The sequence below is a fragment of the Macrotis lagotis genome, chromosome 7, assembly GCF_037893015.1.
Source record: "Macrotis lagotis isolate mMagLag1 chromosome 7, bilby.v1.9.chrom.fasta, whole genome shotgun sequence".
Taxonomy (NCBI): domain Eukaryota; kingdom Metazoa; phylum Chordata; class Mammalia; order Peramelemorphia; family Peramelidae; genus Macrotis; species Macrotis lagotis.
Genome location: NC_133664.1, coordinates 67227167 through 67248652, shown reverse-complemented (window position 1 = coordinate 67248652; position 21486 = coordinate 67227167). Strand labels below are relative to the sequence as shown.

The window sequence follows — 21486 nt, the reverse complement described above, 5'->3', positions numbered from 1 at the left end:
ATCTGCTTTCATAATTTCAGTACTTTGGTCAATTTTTGTTGACATCTGTGACTCTTGCAAACTCTCCCAAATCAGTGTTTAAAGTTCATCAATTGTTCTTGTATTAATTGCCTTAGATGTTATAAATGGAACAATAGATGAAAGGTGTGTTTTTTTCAATTGAATTTTTAGTCTTCCCTGCTTGCTATTTGTTTTAGTGCTTTAAGGAGATTCTACAACACGATACTAAAATTCATTTCTTTATATTTAGCCAAAAAAACCCTAATTTTTGAAGGTGACTTTTTGTTGAATCAATCAGTGAACTGGCATTTATTAAGTGGTTGTTGCCTATGGGATGAAATACGAAATCTTTAGTAGATATTGTTTTGTGTTCAGAAATATAATAAAATACAATCACTTTGTGAAACTTAAAGTAATATATAAGTGTGAGCTATAATGATTATTATTAAAAATGATGACCTTGAATCTCAGGCCTCTTTCAGTCTTATATTATGAGTCTATGATTTTCTTTTAAATGTTTGGGGGTTTTTTTGTCACTTTTTTCCCTCTATTACATGTAGAGATAGTTTTTCAACATTCATTTTTTTCCTTTTAGAAAGATTTTATTTATTTTGAGTTTTACAATTTTTCTCCCATTCTTGCTTCCCTTCCCCCAACCCCCACAGAAGGCAGTTTGCCAGTCTTTACATTGTTTCCATGTTTGAATGTGATGACAGAGAAATCATATCCCTAAGAAAGAAAAATAAAGTTTGAGAGATAGAAAAATTACATAATAATATAATGGTTTTCTTCCTAATTTGAAGGTAATAGTTTTTAGTCTTTGTTCAAAGTCCATAATTCTTCCTCTGGATACAGATGGTATTCTCCATTGCAGATAGCCCAGATTTGTCCCTGGTTGTTGTACTGATGGGATGAGCGAGTCCATCAAGGTTGATCATAATCCCCATGTTGCTGTTAGGGTGTACAATATAACATTCATTTTTGTAAAATGTTCTCCATTCCCTCCCTTCCTTCCCCTTCCCAATATTTGCATATTAGAAGAAGAACCAGAACAGAAAAAAAAAAGACATGAGAAGGAAAAAAAAAAGAAATTTAAAAAGTGAAAATAGTATAGCTTGATTTGTATTCTGATTCCATAGTTCTTTCTTTAGATGTGGATGGCATTTTCCATCACATGTCTTAGAATTGTCTTGGATCACTGTATTGCTTGAAAGAGCTAAATCCATCCTAATTGCTCATCACACAGTATTGCTGTTAGTGTGTACAATATTCTCTTGGTTCTAGTCACTTCACTCGGCATCAGTTCATGCAGGTTTTTCTGAAATCTCTCTGCTCCTCATTTCTTGTAAAGCAATAATAATATTCCTTCTCATCCATATACCACAATTTTGTTCAGCCATTCACCAATTGAGTGCATTCCCTTATTTGCAACCATAAAAAGAGCTACTATAAATATTTTTTGTACATGTGAGTCCTTTTCCCTTTTTATGATCTTTTTGAGATAGAGCCCTAGTAGGGATTATTGCTGAATCAAAGGGTATGCACAGATTTATTGCCTTTGGGCACAGTTCCAAATTGCTCTCCAGAAAGGTTGAATCACTTCACAACTCCACCAACTACAGTGCATTATTGCCCCAGTTTTCTCACATTCCCTCCAAATTGATCATTTTCTTTTTTTTTTTTTGTTATAGTCGCTAGTCTGACAGGTACAAAATGGTGCTTCAGAGGTGTTTGAATTTGTATTTCTCTAATCAAAAGTGATTTGAAGCATTTTTCCATATGCCTATTGATAGCTTTAATTTCTTCATCTGAAAACTGCCTGCATTTCTGAACTGGTGAAGCATCAGTAGATTTTTAAAGGAAAAAAAAGTCACATTTGGTTAATCAGTGTCTAGATATTTAATTTTGTAAAAAAATTTTTAGATCACTGTGGTTGGTAAGTATTTAAATCCAGGGAATAAATTTTTTTTCTCTTGAAAATTAGCAGTTATCCTTGAGGAAATAAAAATACTCATTATTTCAGTTTATATAAACCAATTGTGTTTCTGTCTGTCTGACTGTTCCAAGGTAGACTTTCTGCCTCTTACTAACATCCTCCTCTTCTGTCCTTTCTGCCATGGGGAACTCCTCAGCTCCTCTCTGCATATGATTTATATAGAGACTATATATCCTTATTCTTTCCTTCAACAACAGACCATGAGGTGACACTGCTAACTGCTGCAGCCCCCTAGAAAGGAGCTCCCATTCTGATGGGGGAAACAGCATGTGCACATGCCTGGGAGGTCATTTTAAAGGAAGTAGCTGACCACTCAGGAGAATCAGGAATGGCCTTCAATCAGACTTGAGAAGACAGAGGTTCTGTACCTGCTCCTGAAGGAAACAGGGATGTGAGGGAGTGGATTGAATGGGCAGGTGAAGGGGCTGTGCTTGTGCTTGAGGAAGCACAGTGAGTCATGGAGGAGCGGAGGATGGAATAGGGTAGGAGCCGGGGCTGGGGAGACTCATGGCATCTCCCCCTGTGCTGCTGAGGGGCTAAAGGAGGGGCTTGGTATCCAAAGAGCAGGACTGTTGACTGTGGGAGGTGAGGGAGAGGGAAGGACCATGGATGGCCCTCAGGTACAAGCCTGGGTGACCAAGGATGGTGGTGTCCTCAACACTAAGAGGAAAATTGGCAAGAAAGGGTAGTTGGTGGGTGAAGGGGGGCACTGAATGTATTTCCCCCCTACAAAATTCCCCTTTTTATTGAAAGTTGCATCATTGTTCCAGTCTCCCAGGTGCATGTCTTTGATTCTTCCCTCACCCTTTTACTGCCATAGTCAGTTCCCAAGTCTTACCAGCCCTACTTCCACAAAATCTCCCATCCACCCTCTTCTTTCCACTCAGGTAGCCTCTGCACCAATTCCAGTGTTTATCACTCTTGGCTGGAACTTTGTAATAGCTTCTAATTGATCTACTTGCTGTCCATCTCTTTCTTTTGTCCTCTTTCCCCCACAGCCTGCAAATCAATTTTCCCCAAACTAACTCTGTCATACTCCTACCACCACCATCCTCAGAAATCTCTGCTGGGTCAAAATCCAAAATCCTCAACACTTAAAGCCTTTCACAGACTGCCCCCTATTTACCTTTCAAATTTTACTTCCTATTACTCCCTTCCTTTTCACACACACTTTCCATTCCACAAAACTGGTCTCTTAGCTGTTCCCCATATAAAACAATCCATCTGCAGCTTCCCTGTCTTTGTACAAGTGGCCTTCTGTGAATAATATCCCTACTCACCTCTTCCATTGGTTCCTGCAAACCACAACTGAAGTGCCACCTTCTCCACAAAGTCCTTCTCAAAGCCTGCCCCTCTGCAGCTGGCACACTCTCTCTTCTCCTCTCTATCTGTCTGTCTCTCTCCCTCCAAAGCCGGTATTCTTTACATGGATGTCCCATCTGCCCAGTAAAATGTAAACTCCTTTGTGGACAGGTGATCTTTGTTAAATTGAAGTGAATAACCTTGTGGAAACAGGACCTGCTACAGATGGGGTCTGCATTGCCAGCTGGCTAAAGGGCTTTCTTAGAACTGCTTCCTGTCCGGGTCTCATCCCTTTACTGCCCTGATCATTTGAGTGCAGCATCTATTGTTGATAATTCTCTGTGCTCTCTGCAAGGGAACAAAGAGGCTTTGCCCTCAAGAAACTTAAATTCTCCTGGAGAACTGAAAGATAGACATAAGACACATTCAGAGAGATTTCATGAGCTTGAGATGCATGTGTTCCCTGCAGTTAATGGGCTCCTAAATGAATCACATTTCTTGAGCATTTAATTTGAAAAGCATCTCTTAGCTGTTTGCATTCTGCATCACTCAGAGCATATTTAAGAAGTCTTTTCCAGAAACAGGTGGATTTTCCACCATTTTTTCAGAGGCCACTCACAGTTTTCATCTAAAAGAATTTTGTCAGCAAATTGGATGCCCTAAAAGAACTGTAAAAAAGAATTCTTTGCATAGCGTATTCATTTTAAAGTACATATTTACCTGTTAAGAGATGTGGCAAACTCATCACAATCTCTTTTTTTCTCTCAGACAGTAAAGCATTTAAGAACTCTAGAATTTAAGCCATTTGTTATATTTATAAAACCGCCATCAATTGAACGTCTGAGAGAAACAAGAAGAAATGCAAAGATTATTTCAAGTCGAGATGATCAGGGAACGGCAAAACCCTTTACAGTAAGTATGTTAACAGGCTGCTGAAATATGTGAGCAGCCCTACATGAGCTCGTGCTGTAATGATCAACTTTGGAAAGAACATAATGTTATCAGGTTATATAACTTAAGTTCTGTAAAAATTTAGCATAGTTCTTAGGGACAGACTCTCTCCTATACTCTATTCTTTGCTAATTCATTTCATCTTTATAATAGAAACTAAAATCTAAAATCTTGAAAAGCACGAGTTTTAGATGATCAGTATTCGGTCGTGATGGCAAGCATATCAGGGATTTTGTCATGCAAATGTTAGCTATTTTTATTACCCAGGTCACTTTATAACTTTCTTGAACAAATCAAGACATTCCAAGCTAACCTTAATCACTAGGAAATGCAGAGAGGGAGGGAAGAATTAAAGCTGTTTTTTGCAGTTGCTTGACAAATTAGGTAAAAAATATCATAATGCCATTTACTTTCACTTACTATATAACCAACCAGATTTATCACAGTAACATGAAAATTTAACAGAATGGTATCAACAAGAATACTCCATGAGCTGTACTTGTAAAAACAGTAACTATTTTATTTATTCAGCACAAAAAGAGACTTAGAAAAATCAAAATATAAAAAGTCACATATATCTTTTGTCATCCATGTGCAAAGTTGCTGGTGCCGTATATATTTCCTCTGGGTGTGATTAGAAAGACCGATGGGCAGCTTGATCAGCAGCATAGCCGCACAGACGCCAGGACCTTTGCAGGCTCGCTTTCCATTAATTTTTGCGATGGCTAGTGGCGGGACTACTCATTATTTCTTTTTTGCCTCAGCTCAGTATTGTAGTTCTGCTTTTGGCTCACAAACAATAAAAGTAAACATTAAAATGGGGAAAGCTATGCCAAAGCTATCTATCTTTAAACTTCATAAATATATTTTTATTTTTTACAACTATTGACCCAAAAGAAAAGTCATTATTGATTTTTAAGATCTCTTTTAGTAGTAATAATTTTTTAATTTTTTTTAAAAAAATCTAGGTATTCATGTTTAATAGTTTTCATGATATATATAATTCACATTACCTAATGTTCTTGATTTGTAACCTACCCATGTTCAAATTTCATGGTTCAGTAATACTGCTGCAAAATCCTGTGTAACACTAAAATGAACACTGAAATTAGTTATACTTAAAAAGTTTTCCATAGCTTAAAAATATGGTAATATAGTACTGGGATTTGGTATACTTAAATTTCCTCATATAATTATGAGTCAAATAAAAAGCTCCTTTTTTTCTTTGTTTAAAAAAGCAAGTAAAAACCATTATTGAATTAGACATGAGAAGACCCTGAAAAGCAATCATAACCTTCCTTTTGGAAATGTACCAAACTCTGAAAAAGTAAAGTTAGTGTTCTTTAAAGTCAGGCATAATCCCTTTGCTAATAGTGAGTATAAATAAAGCAGTTGGGCAAAACATTATTAGAATAAACAGCTGAAAACATTTCCCCCCTGGTATTTCTGATACAGAAATGTCTGTATTAATAAATGACCAATTGTTTTTTAAAAAGAGGGGAAAAGGAAAGATCTAAGCATTAGCAGGAAAATATTAGTCATGAGGAGATTCAGACAGATAAAATTAAAAGTGATAGCTTCTGGAAGTTGTAGTTAAAGAGTACAGTTTTAATTATTAGAGTAAGAGAAATAAATGTTAATTCAGAACTAGATATAGTACTGTCAGAATATCTTTGATATGGATGTGAAGGGATATAATTGATTGTTTAAAATATTTTTTGTAGGAAGAAGACTTCCAAGAAATGATTAAATCTGCACAGATAATGGAAAGTCAATATGGCCATCTTTTTGACAAAATTATAGTAAATGATGATCTCACTATGGCTTATAATGAGCTGAAAGCAACTTTTGACAAATTGGAGACAGACACTTATTGGGTTCCAGTGAGCTGGTTACATTCATAAGACTGAAAGAAGAAAATGTTTCATAGAGTCATCTTTTAAATAGGGTTAATGATTAAAAAGAAAATAGTTGCCATTTTGGTGGAAGGGTTTTTAAATTTCTGTCACTGGATGGGTGGTTGTTTTTTAAATCTATGTCACTGATGCAGTTACAGTTTGATAAAGTTGAATGCTGATTTTTGTTCTTCTTTAGAGTCCTTTACCAGACTGAAGGTGTGCAAATAAGATCTAAATTTAATTTAAATGGAGTCTTGCCCAATTCTCTATTCTAAGCTAAGCTTTGCAACATCTGGTTGTCTTTAATATAGCTATATATTCACGATGAGGTTTAAATTTTTGTTTAAAAGAGAAGTCGCTAAAGACTTTAATATATATTGGAGATCAGTGCTCCAGGAGTCTCAGATGTGGTCACTGCCATAAAGTTTGCATGTTAGCAGTCGAAGGTAATATCATTACTTTAAATTGCAGTCTTTGAGACGGGCAGGACAGCTTAGGTTTTTCTGGATAGATCATCATAGTTTTAAATGGAGTAACTATCAAGATGAGTTCCCTTGCTGTCCCCTGAAAGTCTAAGATTTTTGAGGGTTTTTTTTATCCTATACCATTTTATTGACGGTGTGTATATTTCAAGTCTTTCATAAATGAATTGTCCAGGGAATTAAAAAACATATTCTGAGAAGGGTTTGCATGCTGTGAACAGACTTTACACAGGTTTGTAAGTGGTATATCAAAGACTTTGAAAAGGGAAAATAAGTTTTGATTTTAACATTATATATGGAATTTTACAAAAATTTCCTTATGGCATTAACATTTAATAAGTTCCATGGTATCTTAAGATAATTAACAACAAAATAGCTTTTTTTGAAATCATTGGCAAAAATTTCTGGAGTCATTTTAAAGCAGAAGTAGATTTAGTTGGTCACAGATTTTTCCAGCAAATGATAGGAAAGTGTTTAACATTTGAAAAGCAGATATAAACACAAGTTACTGTTATAGACACAGTAAAGGAGTGATACATGATTTATTTAAAATTATAAGCAATTTAATATCATATACTTGAAAAACATCTAATTCTTTTAAATTATAAAACTTCACATTTAATTTTAACTTTTATTATATACTGTGAGAACAAGATTCATTTTTAATACTGACCAGACTCCATCTCAACCTCCTTGCATTTTTTTATAATAGTAAATGAACAAATTATATATTTGTACACAATCAAATGTGATTTTTTCCCCCTTTTTCTTGATTTACTACTGATGTGCAGAAACTCAGTAAAAAGTTTGAACGTGCCTGGGACTGCAGAAGTGAATTTACCTGCACCCACAGAGTGCAGTTGACCTTCCTAACTAAAATCATCACATTTGTGTAATTTTGGACTAGAAATGAATTATTTTATGTACACATATAAAGAAGAATTTAGATGTCTTGTTTAAATAAAAAAGAATTTAGTGTAACTTTATATATTTATAAAAGGGTTGAAAGGGATAGGAGGGTTTTTTATTCCTTGTCAGTATAGTTTTCATAAAATGGATTCTATGTGAAAAATGTAAATTGAAATGGTGACTTTGTAAAGCAGGCTCAACATTCCATGTAAATATTTGACCATGGGTCACGTACAGGTGGAGGGAGCCACTAGTCTGTTTTATTTGAAGTGCATGCCGAAGAGCCTGGGTTTCTCCGCATTTGTTTCAGACTTATCAAGTGAAACAAGCAAAATATCAAAAACAGAAACCTCAAATAGTTCACTAAGCTCGACACATATTGTTTCTTACCACAGATACCTAGAACACAAATTTTACTCAAATTACAATAATAATCAGTGAATATTCTGTGAAATTTTTATTACTGTTTATTAGAAATTTTTATTTCTGTTCCAGGCTCACATAGCTAGTAACTTGTTATTTTAGAGCTGCCAAGTGTGCTGCTGCTCAAGCTGCCCCGGCTGATGACCCTTAAAAAAATACAAGTCCTAGATAAATATTTTCCTTTTTTTATACTCATGAAAATGACCTTTAAATCATGTCTACCTATATAAAATATGTATTATTTAGCACTATCCAACCTTCCTAACTCCCACCCCATCCAAAAAACAAACCAAAAAAAAAAAAAACCACCCAATGACCTGGAATATCCAGACAGCTGAGAAAATGTTGGATTTTTCAGAATGCCACTGTCTGAATAATTGCCCAGATTCTCCATGTCACTTTGTGTATGGATAAAGCCTTAATTTAGTGCATGTTCAGTTCTTTTGTTGCTGTTAAGAAAACTTCCAGACTTTCTCTCCTCTTATTAGAAATCTGAAAAGAAAAGAGTGCTGTTATCATATAGTTAATAGACCATCACCACCAGATACCCTCCAGGACACATTCTGGGCTGTATCCTCTGGGATCCAACCTGGACACCGTGTGTGTGTGTGTGTGTGTGTGTGTGTGTGAAGGTCGTCTCCTGAAGATCCTAATACTTTAATGAATGAGGATCATGGAGATTTGAAGATGTCAGCTAAGCTGTGGGGGGAGCACACCTCTTCATATAAGCTTTAATTAAACCTTAGTCTGTCACCCCAAGGCCCATGGTGGTGTAGCCAGAGGTGGCTGGCTTTGTCCCGGCTTTATGAGCCCCTCTGGAGCCTTTGGCAGCAGCTGGACAGACACGTCCCAGGTCCCAGCTGCATCATCAGTCGCATCCACAGCAGAGGTTTAAGAGTCTGAGTATTAAAAATCAAATTGGATAAAAAGACAATCCAAGATCAAGATGGAAAATGTACATTCTTCCAATGAACAGACTGATCCTTGTTGTTGTCATTTAAAGGAGTAGGGGGACCTGAACACAGTGGGTGGCAGGGGGTCGATCACAATGGTGAACTGTCATTTTTCCCAGACATTCTTTGCCTCGAATGGATACGTTGTGGGACATTCATTACTGAATCTGAATTCACAGCTTCAAGTGTCAGCAGTAAAAAGTTGGCCACAGGTTTTTTTTGTTCATGCTTCTGAAATAATGTATGGTGAAGAGATTTTACTTCGGTCCTTACCATCATAGACTAGAGGGACTTTTCTTGGGATGTCAGCCCCCCCCCCCTCCCCAGGAGCTCTCGGGGTCTGAGCAGCTGTTGCTGCCACCACCATCTAAGGCCATCTTCCTTCATGTTAGCAAAGACCTTCCCTTTTCCAATCCATACTGCCATTGGTGGTATAAAAACTTCCCCAAGATAGATACTATTATTTATTTCCTTTTATTTTTAGCTAATAAGGCTTTCTAGATAAAAAAAACAACAGAAAACTTTGATGTTAAAATATATGCAGTGTGATATGTCGACTTTTTGAGAGCAGTCTGACTGTTGTATGTCTCTCGCTGCCCTTTGCCATAGCAGAACAGAGGTTAACGTTGAGCTCTATCTTCGCCTCCAGCGCCATACTTGAACTTGCATCAATTTCCTACTTGATGCCTTGCCTGAAATATACATTTACTTTCTTTCACTGAAAAATAAATTATTGACACAACATTCCTGTGGTGCATGTTTGATTTTAACAGTTTCTGTACACAGGGGTTGTCATTGGTTTGCAAGGAAAAGTGTATTGTTCCTGTGCCCTGAGCTCTTGTAGAGGACCCTGAACAAATGCCGTCCAGCCATAAGATGCCACATAGGGTCAAACTGCACACATCCAAGGAGTCACCTCCAGAGTCTCCCTCCCACTATCCCTTCCTAAAACAGATCTGACCACGAATCTTCTGAAAAACCAAGGTATCTGAATGACAAGAGACCAGTGCAGCCGAGTGAAGCAGCTCCCAAGCCATATTTATTCTAGTTAGGATAATAAAGGCCACCTTTTACATTGTTGTAACATGTAGATCAGTATCTCATGGGATCTACTTAACCCTGCAACGTAGATGCTTCTGCAGATGAGACATGTTTCAGTGACCCCACAGACAGTACATGTCCAAAGCCTACACCCCTGTCCTATACATCACAGAGCAGGCTGACCTGTATTTTAAGTGGGAGATTCCTCGAGTTTACTAAATCAGTATAGCCTCAGATCGAGAAACAAAAATGATTAATAAGGGGAAACTGAGGAAAACGTGAGAGGTTTGCTTTAATTTAAAAGAAGTGAAACCAAAAATTTAGAAGTATATTGCACAGTGCCAACAACCTAAATGAAACGAGAGCTAACTGAAAGGAAGGTGGATAATGAAACATCCCTCCCTTCTTACTCTGCAGAGGGATTGGGGACTGACGTAGAGCAGAATTCTCAGACATTCTCAAGTGGTGAGTTTCCACTGGGTTGGTGGGGAGGGAAGGGGGAAAGGGAATATTTAAGCCCCCAAACTCCATATTGATTCCAGAATAAAAATACATGTAATATAAAAATATAAACTTGATATTTCAAGCCCTTTCCAGCCCAATTCTGATCTTTATATTCTCCATTCCAGTCAAACAGCAGTTCCCAAATTTTGCCTTCCATCTCCCGCTATTATTCCCTTACAGAAAACTGTTAATACGCTTGCAACATGCTCCCTCTTCCAACTGCCTTAATTCCTGACTTCAAGCCTCATCTTAGGGTACCATCTTCTTAAGACTTGACTAAACTCATTAGCGTTTCCTACCCTCCTGAAATTTTCTTCCACGTACTAATTATTTTGTATGCTTTATCTCCCTGGTTGACATAAACTCCTTGAGGGGAGGGGACCATTTCTCCTTTTTCTCCACACACTGAGCTCATCATAATTGCTGGTTGAATCCCTTCTCACCTCTCCAATTCTACTTTATCTTTCAGGAATTATCCCAAGTCCCACTTCCTCCATTTCCAAGCTTCCTCTCTTTGTGGTCTGGACCGCCCAGTAAATTACACAGGATGGTATCCTTCATTTTTGCCAAGATGTGAGGTTTGTAGCCGGTCAGGATCCCATTTTAATCTTTCTGCTCCCAATATTTGAATCCTGACTGATTGATTGCTTTATTAGCAGACACCATCTCCTCAGGGGAGAAGCAGGTCTGAATCTTTCATTCACAATACCCTTGGAACAACATTGCACTGGCCATTTAATGGGCAGAACTTCAAGTACTTTTAAGGTACTAGTGAAAGGTGTCACGCTTTTGAGTCCAATTTTCATAATTGCCACCTTTGTTTCTGTTGAACTTTTTGAGGAAAAAAAAGTGAGGAATTTCTGGACCCTACTTTATGGATTACTATGCTTTATTACTGCATTAAAAACACAACTACCATCTGTCCTGGGGGTTTGAAGTCATCAAGAGCTGCCGAGGAACAATCTAATCGTCACGAACACTAAATTTTATGTATTCTGGGCTTTACCTCCCCATAAGGGAAATTCTTCTAAAAAATGTCTTTGTAGACTCTATGTCCCATATTTTTTTAATAGGTAACACAACTACTTGCTGGCTAGCACAACTACAGTGCTGCCTGGAAGGCAACATCGGGGAGTTCTGGATCTCAGATTAGTTATAAGAGCATTTGCTTATCCTTATCATGGGAGCCAAGCAGTCAGTTGGACTCAAAACTTGATTCCTAGCTTACTTTAACACGAAATTTTATAGGGACTAATATAATTATTTTAAAATAAAGGCTTTGCAGCAAAAAAATCAAAGTATGTTATGCTTTCTAGTTTAAAAAAATACAAACCTATCATGAGACTCTGAAAGTTTCCTTGTATGATTTGAGGCAGGCCTGTAATTTCAAAGGTAATACCACCACCTCTGCAATTCATATTCAAGTTGTCTGGGTCACTAAGAAGCTAAGTGATTTGCCAATGGTCATTCAGCTCCAGTGAGTGGTGTGTCAGGCTTGAATCTGACCATTATTCCCAATTCTTCTGAGGCTTCTATCCACTAGCATCATATGGGTAAATGTCATATTAAATGATGTCCAACTTTGAGCCAGATGCGTTGCATTAGGATCAACGTCTGCCCAAATACTGGAGATATCTTCAGTCATTAAATAATTAAGATGTTCAGTAATAGTCATCTAGCCTCACAGGAGAGAGAACAGGGGCTTCCACTGGAGCAGGCAGCAGCAACAATATGACAAAGGACAGGCTTGGAGGACTGTTCTGTGATTATCAACTGACGGGGCTCCATTCTAGGATCCAGGGTTTCTGAGAGCCTTCTTTATTCACAGCCAGGAGCTGATGAGGTGTTTGCCTCAGACTTCAGTCTGGGGAGAGGAGCAGATCTGAGCACCCAGGAACGTTTTCCCAGGAGGGCTTTGTATAGACAGGGGTGAAGGGACCTTGCCTTTTACCCTAGCCAAAGCATCCCTTTGTCCTGTTTACTCATGTCACGCCTGGAAGAGCCACCTGCTTTGTGGACGTCATCCAATCCTGGGTGGACCCCCCAAAGCAGAAACTTCAACAAAATATTCGCTAAATTATTTACCACGGGAAAGCACCAAGCTGGCAGCCATGGGCTGTAAAGAGAAGTGTTCGACATAGTCTTTGCCCTCCAGAAGTTTGTAATCTAGTTGGGGAAAGAAATATGAACATGAAAAATAGCTGAAACATAAATTACAGGGTAGAGTAGAAACAGTGAGAACCACAGGAGTCCGCAAAAAGGAAAAGATCATTTCCAGCTGGGGTGGTTAAGGAGGAATTCATTGAAATGGAGAGATCTGACCTCAAAAAGATGGGTTGGCATTGGGTTAGAAGAGAAGACGCTGAGCTTTCCAACTGGGGGAAAGAGGAACTTCGTTGAAAAGAGATGGTGTTTTGGGAGCCAAGTCGGGGTCTATGGAAGACCAAGTATTGATTGAGTTCCTCTCCTAAATGGTTTCTAGTTTTTGACCTTTCCCATTTGCCTTATGAACAGCCAAATTAATCTTACCAAAACACTGCTTTCAATGTGTCATTGCTGTCCCACATTAGAGCTGTGGTGATTCCCATAGCCGGTCACATCTTGCCCAAATGCCCCTAATTGGTTTCCCAAGGCTTTGCTCAACTTTTGTTGCTCCCTACATAGACAAGACATCGTTATTCCAACTAGCACCTTCTGCCATAGTCACTAGTCTTACCGACTGACAGAGCATGGTCATCCCTTGTTAGCTGCCTTTGCTCACCTTGGAATTGCTCAACCTGGAATGTGATGTCTTCTTCCCAGATCTCATAGCCAAGGCTTATCCATTCTTCAAGTCCCAGTTTCACTGTTACGTCTTCCTTCTCATCATTATTTATAAATCACTTGAAGAGGGCTGCAGATGGAGCACTGGCCCAGGAGACTGGAGGACCCAAGTTCAAATCCAGTCTCAGACATCTAATTGAATGGTTTAGCTGTATGATGTTTGCCCAAGCAACCCTGATTGCCATAAATAAATAAGTTACGTGTTTGTGTGTGTGTGTGTGTATCTGTATATAGAGAGATACCTATCTCCCTTTCAGTTTACAAAGTCATTGCACTAACCCAAGAGATAGATGATATTAATATCCCTATTTCTTAGCTAGGGAAATCAAGCCTATGAGGTTAAGTGACTTTTCCATTCACACCACTAGACTAAGTGTCTGAGGAAGAGTTTGAACCCAGGGCTTCTGAGTCCCAAATCCCAACACTGACAGCTGCATTCCATAGCTGCCAACCACTAGGGCAAACCTGCAGGCTAAAATTAGAAGGCAGCCCTGGTAAACATCTTTTATACCAAGGATAAAATCTGTAGGTTACCCCACACCAAAGCTAGAAATAGCACTTCTGGCACCTGGGCAAACATCTAAAAAGCACCTGGGCAAAGTGGCAAGGCCTGCCACATGGGGGAGAGACCCAGGGACAATGTCCCATGCTTAGGAGATAGAGTCCTCAGGACTAACCCTGCTACTGCAGAGTGACAGAGCAGTCCAGACTCTGACTTGGAAGGATGGGGGTCAAACTACCCAGAGAACCACCCAATTCTACCCAGAGGAGCAATCTTTCTGTTTTAACTGGTTATTCTTGCTAATTAAGTGACAAATTCAGTTTTTTCTAGCAGCTAAAGGAGTGCATTGCTATAAGCACTTTCTACATTTCAGCCTCCTAGGACCAAGCCCCAGTTTTTCTGAACTAGTTATGGATTTGTATTTGTTCCAAGAAGGGAGAAATCATTATAGGAGACTGTTTAAGAACATTTATTCTGTTTTAAATAAGCCTCAATAACCAAGTAACAGATAAATACCCTGAAACTAAAAGATAAGACTTTTTCTATGGAAAATGCATCAGCTCAAGGTGTAACCAATTGTGTATTAAGGCTGTCCTAAAAGTCTTAGGACAGTTTTAAGCTTTTTTTTTTTTATAATGGTACTAAGACTTTTGGGATAGTGTATCACATTCTCACTCCCAGGACAAGGGAGAAGCTTTTTTCTCTTCCCCACTCTTTAAAACTTTTTTTAAGACGTGACTAATTTCAAATACAGGCTGTCCAAAAACTTGCACTTGATTTTAGAGTAATAATTGCCTCTGCCTGTCCCCAAACTTGTGCTTGATTTTAGATAATTGCCTCTGCATGAGACTGATAAATCTCCTGCAGAGAGGGACGTCTGCAGTCAAGATGGAAGGCCATTTGACAGCCTTTCAAGGTGTTACCCTGTAAAGTTGCTCTATTGGATTGTTATTTGAGCAAGATGGAAAATTACCTGTAGTCTGTTAGGCTGAGGTCTTCTGCTGGCAGGGTCGAATGATGCCATTTTCCAGTAGACGATCATTTCCTGTTATGGGTTAGAAATACCAACTGTAATGAAAAACGTTGGGCTAGGTTCTCCTAAAGAGTTGGAAGGTGAGAACCTGGCCTCTCCTGTTCAAATACATTTTACAACCTCTTTTGGGGGGTGGTAGTAAGGAAGGCGCTGAAAGAGCCTGCAGACCTTTCGGATATCTGAGCTGAGCAAAACTTTTTATAACAAGTAATTCCTTTTTCCCCTTGATTCCTCAAGGTGATAGGTTTCCTTTAATAACATATTTTCTTCTGGCCATTTTACACTTTGAAAAGAATATACCAGTAAGGCTTAGCACTCATATGATGAGGGACCACCTCTTTAAAAAAATCCTGGGAGTAACTCGTGGAGGTCAGTTTTTGGGGGGGAGGGTTGTCCCTTTATAGTCTACCTATTTAAAATTTTAGAAACCACCAGGAAAAAAAGGAAGGGAAGTATCTGGGTCTTTTGACTGTTATTATTTCTTTTGCTTTTTCTGTGAGAATGGGGTTTATTAAAAGCACAGAGGAATTCTACTTTACTTACCCTTCAGAATGGTTTGGCCAACTTAGGCTATTTGAAAAGACTGGAAAATCTGAAACATAAAAATAGGGGTTGGTGGAGGTGGGGCCGGGAGGGGCTAGGGGAGGTAAAGGCCAAAATGTAAAGTGAGGACAGGCATAATGTAAGACAACTCCTTTCTTCACAATCAAAGTTTCTGAAGAACTTTTCCAGGCTGGTTGCCAGGAGCTGAATGATAGAATAATTTCTTTTTAAATTTCTTAGTGTGTTGATTTCTTTTCCCATTATCAGGTTAAAAAGCTGCCTGTCTTTACCAGATGACAAATTCTGACATTGTCTTATGTATTTCCAACTATATACTTTCAAAAGCTAGATGACATTTTAAAAAGCCAAAAGAGATTTCAGAAATAGCTTTCTACACACATTTTGTCATTTCAAATCCAGGTTGATTAAAATCCAAACATGCTTATGGTCTTTTTTTTATTCATATTGGAATAGATTTTAGCCAACCCAAATAATAATTTTACAGTTCCTAATCCCATAATGTAAATAGTTGTCAGATGACCTCTAAAGTGGGACACAACTTCTCTGGATCACAATGCCTCTGCTGAAAGAAGTACAGTGTGGGGACTGATGATTTCATCAACGTGGATGATCTGCCTCCCCATACAGCTGCAGATCTTCAGTGACTTATGTGGTCTTCCAAAGTTACTAGGGCTAAAAATGTTATCTATCATCCTGTGGGTATCATGAAGGACATACTCTTGGAACTTACACTGATACTTAAACAATAGATAGGCAACTATTTCTAGACTGGCATCTAGAATCTTTCCAATTTGATAAGATCTACCAGAATATGAACAATGATGGAAACATCAGAATCTTTTTAGTAAATATTCGTTGATTTCCATTTAGATTGCTGAATATCAATCCATGGAAAAGGAGAGAAGTGCCACAAGACTAGAGCAAATGCTATCCTAATTTCACAACAGACAAGAATAGAGTCTGCAAACTAAAGGCCAGTCAGCTTAAAACTTTGGTTCCTGGGAAAATTCTAGTAGGGCTCATTATCTTCAACAAATATTTATGGAGGACAATGGTGATTACAGAGTTACCACGGAAAAAAATTTAGAACAGGAGCCAAAATGGTGGAGAAAAGGAAATTGCTGAGCTCTTCCAATATTCCCACCCAAACAACTTCAAAATAATTCATCAAATCAAATTCCAGAGCAACAAAGCCATCAAAAGGTGGGGTGAGCCATTTTTCCAGCCCAAGACAATTCAAGAAGTTGGAAGGAGAGATCTATGATACTGAAGTGGGAGCTAGCCTGGAGCCCACATGATATCAACACCAGTTGTGAGCCTTGGAGGTGGCATCAGTAGCAGGGGTGGGAACTCTCAAGCCAGAGCTGGTTAGAGGATCTGGCAACTGGTCAGGAAGAAATTACAGGTGAGAAAGGATTTTTTGTCAACTCCATTGCCTCTCTTCAATTTCAGGTCACAATTCTAGGTTGGAGAGGAGTGCTTACATTAACAAGGGAATAGGGATCTTGAGGAATGCTATTGCTTTCAGTCCCAAGGGAACAGGAATCTGAGGAATAGGATTGTCTTTGTCTGCAAGGAATCAGGGGTCCTTCCTAGATAAGGACCATAGCTCAAACCAGGAATGCAATGGTCACCCTCTCTGCAGACCACACCACCCTGGAAAAATCAAAGACTTCCAACCCCTAGAATTAGCTCTGAAAATAAGTGTGAAAAAATCTGAACTTTGGGACAGTGCCTTCCAACCCTCATCCCAAGAACAAAGTTCACCTTTAACATAAAGTCCAAAGTCAAGAAAGAGGTTGGGAAAATGAACAAATAATAATACCATAAAATTCTACTATTTTGAAGGAAGCTCAAGACACAGACTCAAAAAAAAAAAACCAATATCAAAATAGCTACAAGCATGGCCTCAAAGGGGGAAAAATGTAATTTTGGGGACCCAAGACCCAAAAGAATTACTAGAAGAGTTAATAAATTATTTTAAAAAATCAAATAGGGGCGGCTAGGTGGTATAGTAGATAAAGCACCAGCCTTGGAGTCAGGAGTACCTGGGTTCAAATCCGGTCTCAGACACTTAATAATTACCTAGCTGTGTGGCCTTGGGCAAGCCACTTTAACCCCATTTGCCTTGCCAAAAAAACCCTAAAAAAATAAAAAATCAAATAAGATTTATGGAGGAGGGTGCAGCTAGGTGGTGCTGGCCCTGGAGTCAGGAGGATCTGAGTTCAAATATAGGTTCAGACACCTAATAATTGCTTAGCTGAGTGACCTTGGGCAAGTCACTTAACCTCATTGCCTTAAAAAATAAAAAAAAATTTTAAAAAGATTGATGGAAGAAATTTAGGGAGAAAAAATAAGAATAATGCAAGAAAATTATGAAAAGACAACAGTTTGGTAAGAGAGGCCTCCAAAATACTAAAAAAAAAAACTTTATAAAACAGAATTAGCCAAATGGAAAAAGAGGTACAAAAGCTCATCGAAGAAAATAATTCCTTAAAAAGTAGAATTGGTGAGTGGAAGATAATGACTCCATGAGACATCAAGAAACAATTTTAAAAAGACAAAAAAAGAAAAATAGGATAAATCTAAAATATTTCATTGTAAAAACAAATTACCTGGAATATAGATTGAAGAGAGATAATTTAAAAATTATTTGTCTGAAATCCATGGCCAAAGGAAGAACCTAGACATCATATTTCAAAAAATTATAAAAGAAGATTTCCCCAAAATCTTAGAACTAGAGAGTACAATGGAAATTGAAAGAATTCACCAATCACTTCCTGAAAGAAATCCCAAAGTGAAACAGCAGAATTCTAAAACTCCTAGGTCAAGAAGAAAATATTACAAGCAACCAAAGAGGAATAATTCAGATATTGTGGAGCTACCATCAGGATACCAGAGGATTTATCAGCTTCTCCATTAAAGGATTAGAGGACTTGGAATATGATATCATTAGTGTTGCAAATGATACAAAGCTAGCAGAGAAATCTGGATGACAGAGGTAAGATCTAAAGGGATCATGACATGTAAAATCTAATATGATGACAAGGTTGAAACTAATATGATAAAATTCACTAGAGACAAATGAAAAGTCTTGCACTTGGATAAAAAAAAATCACCTTCACAGTATAATGTGGAGAAAATACACCTAGCAATTTTGAAAAAGATCTGAGGGCTTTAGTGGGCTACAAGCTCAATATGAATCAACTGTGTGTTGTGACAATTAAGAAAGCTAACTCAGTTTTGGGCTTCATTAAAAGAGACAAAACTTCCTTGTCTGTGAGATAGTAGTTTCACAGTATTCTGTTCTTATCATGCCTCATTTGGAATATTGCATTTAGTTCTGGGCACCCCTGTTAATGAAGGACATTTATTAGTTGGAATATGTCCAGAAAAGGACACCCAGGATTGTAAAAGGACCTTGAGACTGTGTCATTCGAGGAGCAGTTCTAGGGACTGAACATGTAGCAAAGAGAAGAGGAAATACCATAAGGACACGATAACTATCTTATAGAGAAGGGATTCAAATTAGGGTATAGGGAACAAAATCAGGAGCAATTTAGGAACTAGTTACAAAGAGGTCAATTTGAACTTGAAAGCATCGAAAATTTCTTAGCAATTAGTGCTGGTCCAAAGTGAAATGGGCTGCCCTTGGACTTATCGTGTTCCTCCTCCTTGGAAGTATTCAAACCTAGACTGGAAGACTGAAAGAAGAATTTTTGGAATGCTATGGTAGGAATTTTTTTCCTATATGCAGATGCCTGCTAAGGTGGTTTTTAGCTTTTAAAGTCTGTAATTGTGAAATCTCATCAATAACACCCCAGTGGTATTACAAGTTGGTACTTAAACAATGTAAGCAACTCAAGATTAAAGACATTTTAAAAATGTTAATGGCTACATCTTATTGGCCTCCTTAAAATACCAACCCTAATATATTTTTAACTAGATAAACAATATCATTATGGATGCTGTAAAAATAATTCCAAATATTACATCAGTTGTTTGATTAGAACTGACTTCTTTTTGGGAAGCTAGATAGGCATTCCTAGCACATTATTGGTGGAATTATGAATCAATACAACCATTGTAGAAAGAAATTGGGAATTTGCAAATAAAGAAATTAAAAGGTCTTTGACCCAGAGATTCCATTACTAAGCATGGAGGTCATTGATTAAGAAGAAAATCCCTATATACATACATATATATGTATATGTATATATATATATATATATATATATATATAAATATTTATAGCCGCACTTTTTGTGGTAGCAAATAGCTGGAAACAAAATAGATGTCCATTGATCAAGGAATGACCAAACAAATTGTGGTATATGAGTATAAGGAAATATTACTGTGCTGTAAAAAAGCAATGAATATAATGAATTGAATGAAGCCTAGAAAGTCTTACATAAAACCTCTTAATTCTTGTGCCTTCTCTCTATTATTTCCTATTTATTCTATATATAGCTTCTTTTGTGTGTATATATATATATATATATATATATATATATATATATATTTGTTTGATGTCTCCCTCTTTAGATTATAACTCCTTTAGGGTCCCTTTAGGGACTATCTTTTGCTGTTTTTGCTACCCACATCACTTAGTACAATGGGCCCTTAATAAATATTTATTAACCAATCTGAGTGAAGCAGAGCCATGCAAACAACATAAACAATGACTACAACAAAGTAAATGGAAATAACCACAAAAATCAGAAGTGAATGTTGCAGAATTACAAAGAACAAGATCTTAAAGAAGAGGAATGAGACGATCCCCTCCCCCATCCCTTTGCAAAGTTGGATGTGGCACATTGCACATATTTTCAAGTTTTTGATATGTTGATCAATTTTGCTAGTTTTGTCTCTTTTTTCCCTTTAAAAAAATATTTGTCATATGGATTGACTCTCTGAGAGGCAGGAAAAGGAGTGAAATTGGTTGAATGACTTTTTTTTTAGGTTTTTGCAAGGCAAATGGGGTTAAGTGGCTTGCCCAAGGCCACACAGCTAGGTAATTATTAAGTGTCTGAGCCTGGATTTGAACTCAGGTACTCCTGACTCCAGGGCTGGTGCTCTATGCACTGTGCCACCTAGCTGCCCCTGAGGAGTGACATTGGAAGAATTTCTGATGATGTAAAAAAATCCTTAAAAATTTTTTTAGAAAAAAAAAAACTGACTTGCTTTTCAGCCAACCCCTTCAACATCTTTGTGACCTGTATAGAAAAGATATTGTTTAACAACTAAATCTTAGTATACAGACAGCTTCTTGCCACCTGTCTTGCCATTGTTGCATTGTCTTAATCAGATCAGGCCCCAGAAAAGCTCAGGTTTGGACTCCTACCTTGATGTTCTGTTGGCTTGATTAGCAAAAGTCTACCCAGTTTTGACCATGCTGCCATCCTCTTACAATCTACTCTAATACAATATGAGTTTCCCCTTTCTCTACTCCTTCTACCTCTTGCTCTGAGGACAGTAATCAAATCAGAAAGAGCATGTCCCATTGCACATGTAATCTCTGATGTAGAGTAAGGCTGAGTCAGGTGGATCCTTCAGTTTGGGAGAGCTCAGCGGCCACACTAAAATCAGCACTGAAATAACAAGTCCCTGGAAGGGGAAGACCACTAGACTGTCAAAGGAGAAGCAAGCAGCCCAGAAGACACAGCACTTGAGCCCGAGAGTCAGGAAGACTCATCTTCCTGAGTTCAAATCCAGCTTCAGACACTTACCTGTGTTACCTTGAGCAAGTCAACTTTAACCCTATTTGTCTCAGTTTCCCATCTATAAAATGAAATGGAGAAGGAAATGTCAAATCTCTCTGGAACTTTGCTAACAACAAAAAGAGCCAAGACATGCTTAGTACACATGAGGAACCTCCATGATCCTCCTAATAATTGCTTCTATTAGAGACTGGGCAAATACTAGCACCTTGGGATAAAAGGAGGTACTGAAAAAGTCACTGATGGACATGTGAGTACAAAGAATGAAACAATCCTTACTCCCAGTGAATTTACAATGTAATGGAGGAGGCAGTGAGTATCCCTATGTTATTCAGAATATATGGGAAGTGAATAAATAGCAAGTTTTGAGGGAGGGAATAGGAAC

The 21486-nt window shown here is 37.9% G+C and overlaps 1 protein-coding gene across 3 annotated transcripts in view; it reads left to right on the top strand.

Annotated features, from left to right (window-relative positions):
* MPP7 (MAGUK p55 scaffold protein 7) overlaps positions 1-8284 on the top strand; it is a 249959-nt gene extending 241675 nt beyond the window's left edge. For all 3 annotated transcript variants that reach the window (XM_074193054.1, XM_074193055.1, XM_074193053.1), the window contains exons 16-17: positions 4067-4210; positions 5974-8284. In XM_074193054.1, the coding sequence (XP_074049155.1) occupies positions 4067-4210; positions 5974-6153 (324 nt within the window). In that variant the 3' untranslated portion in view covers positions 6154-8284. The remainder of the gene's footprint in view (positions 1-4066; positions 4211-5973) is intronic.
* Positions 8285-21486: the final 13202 nt, after the last annotated feature.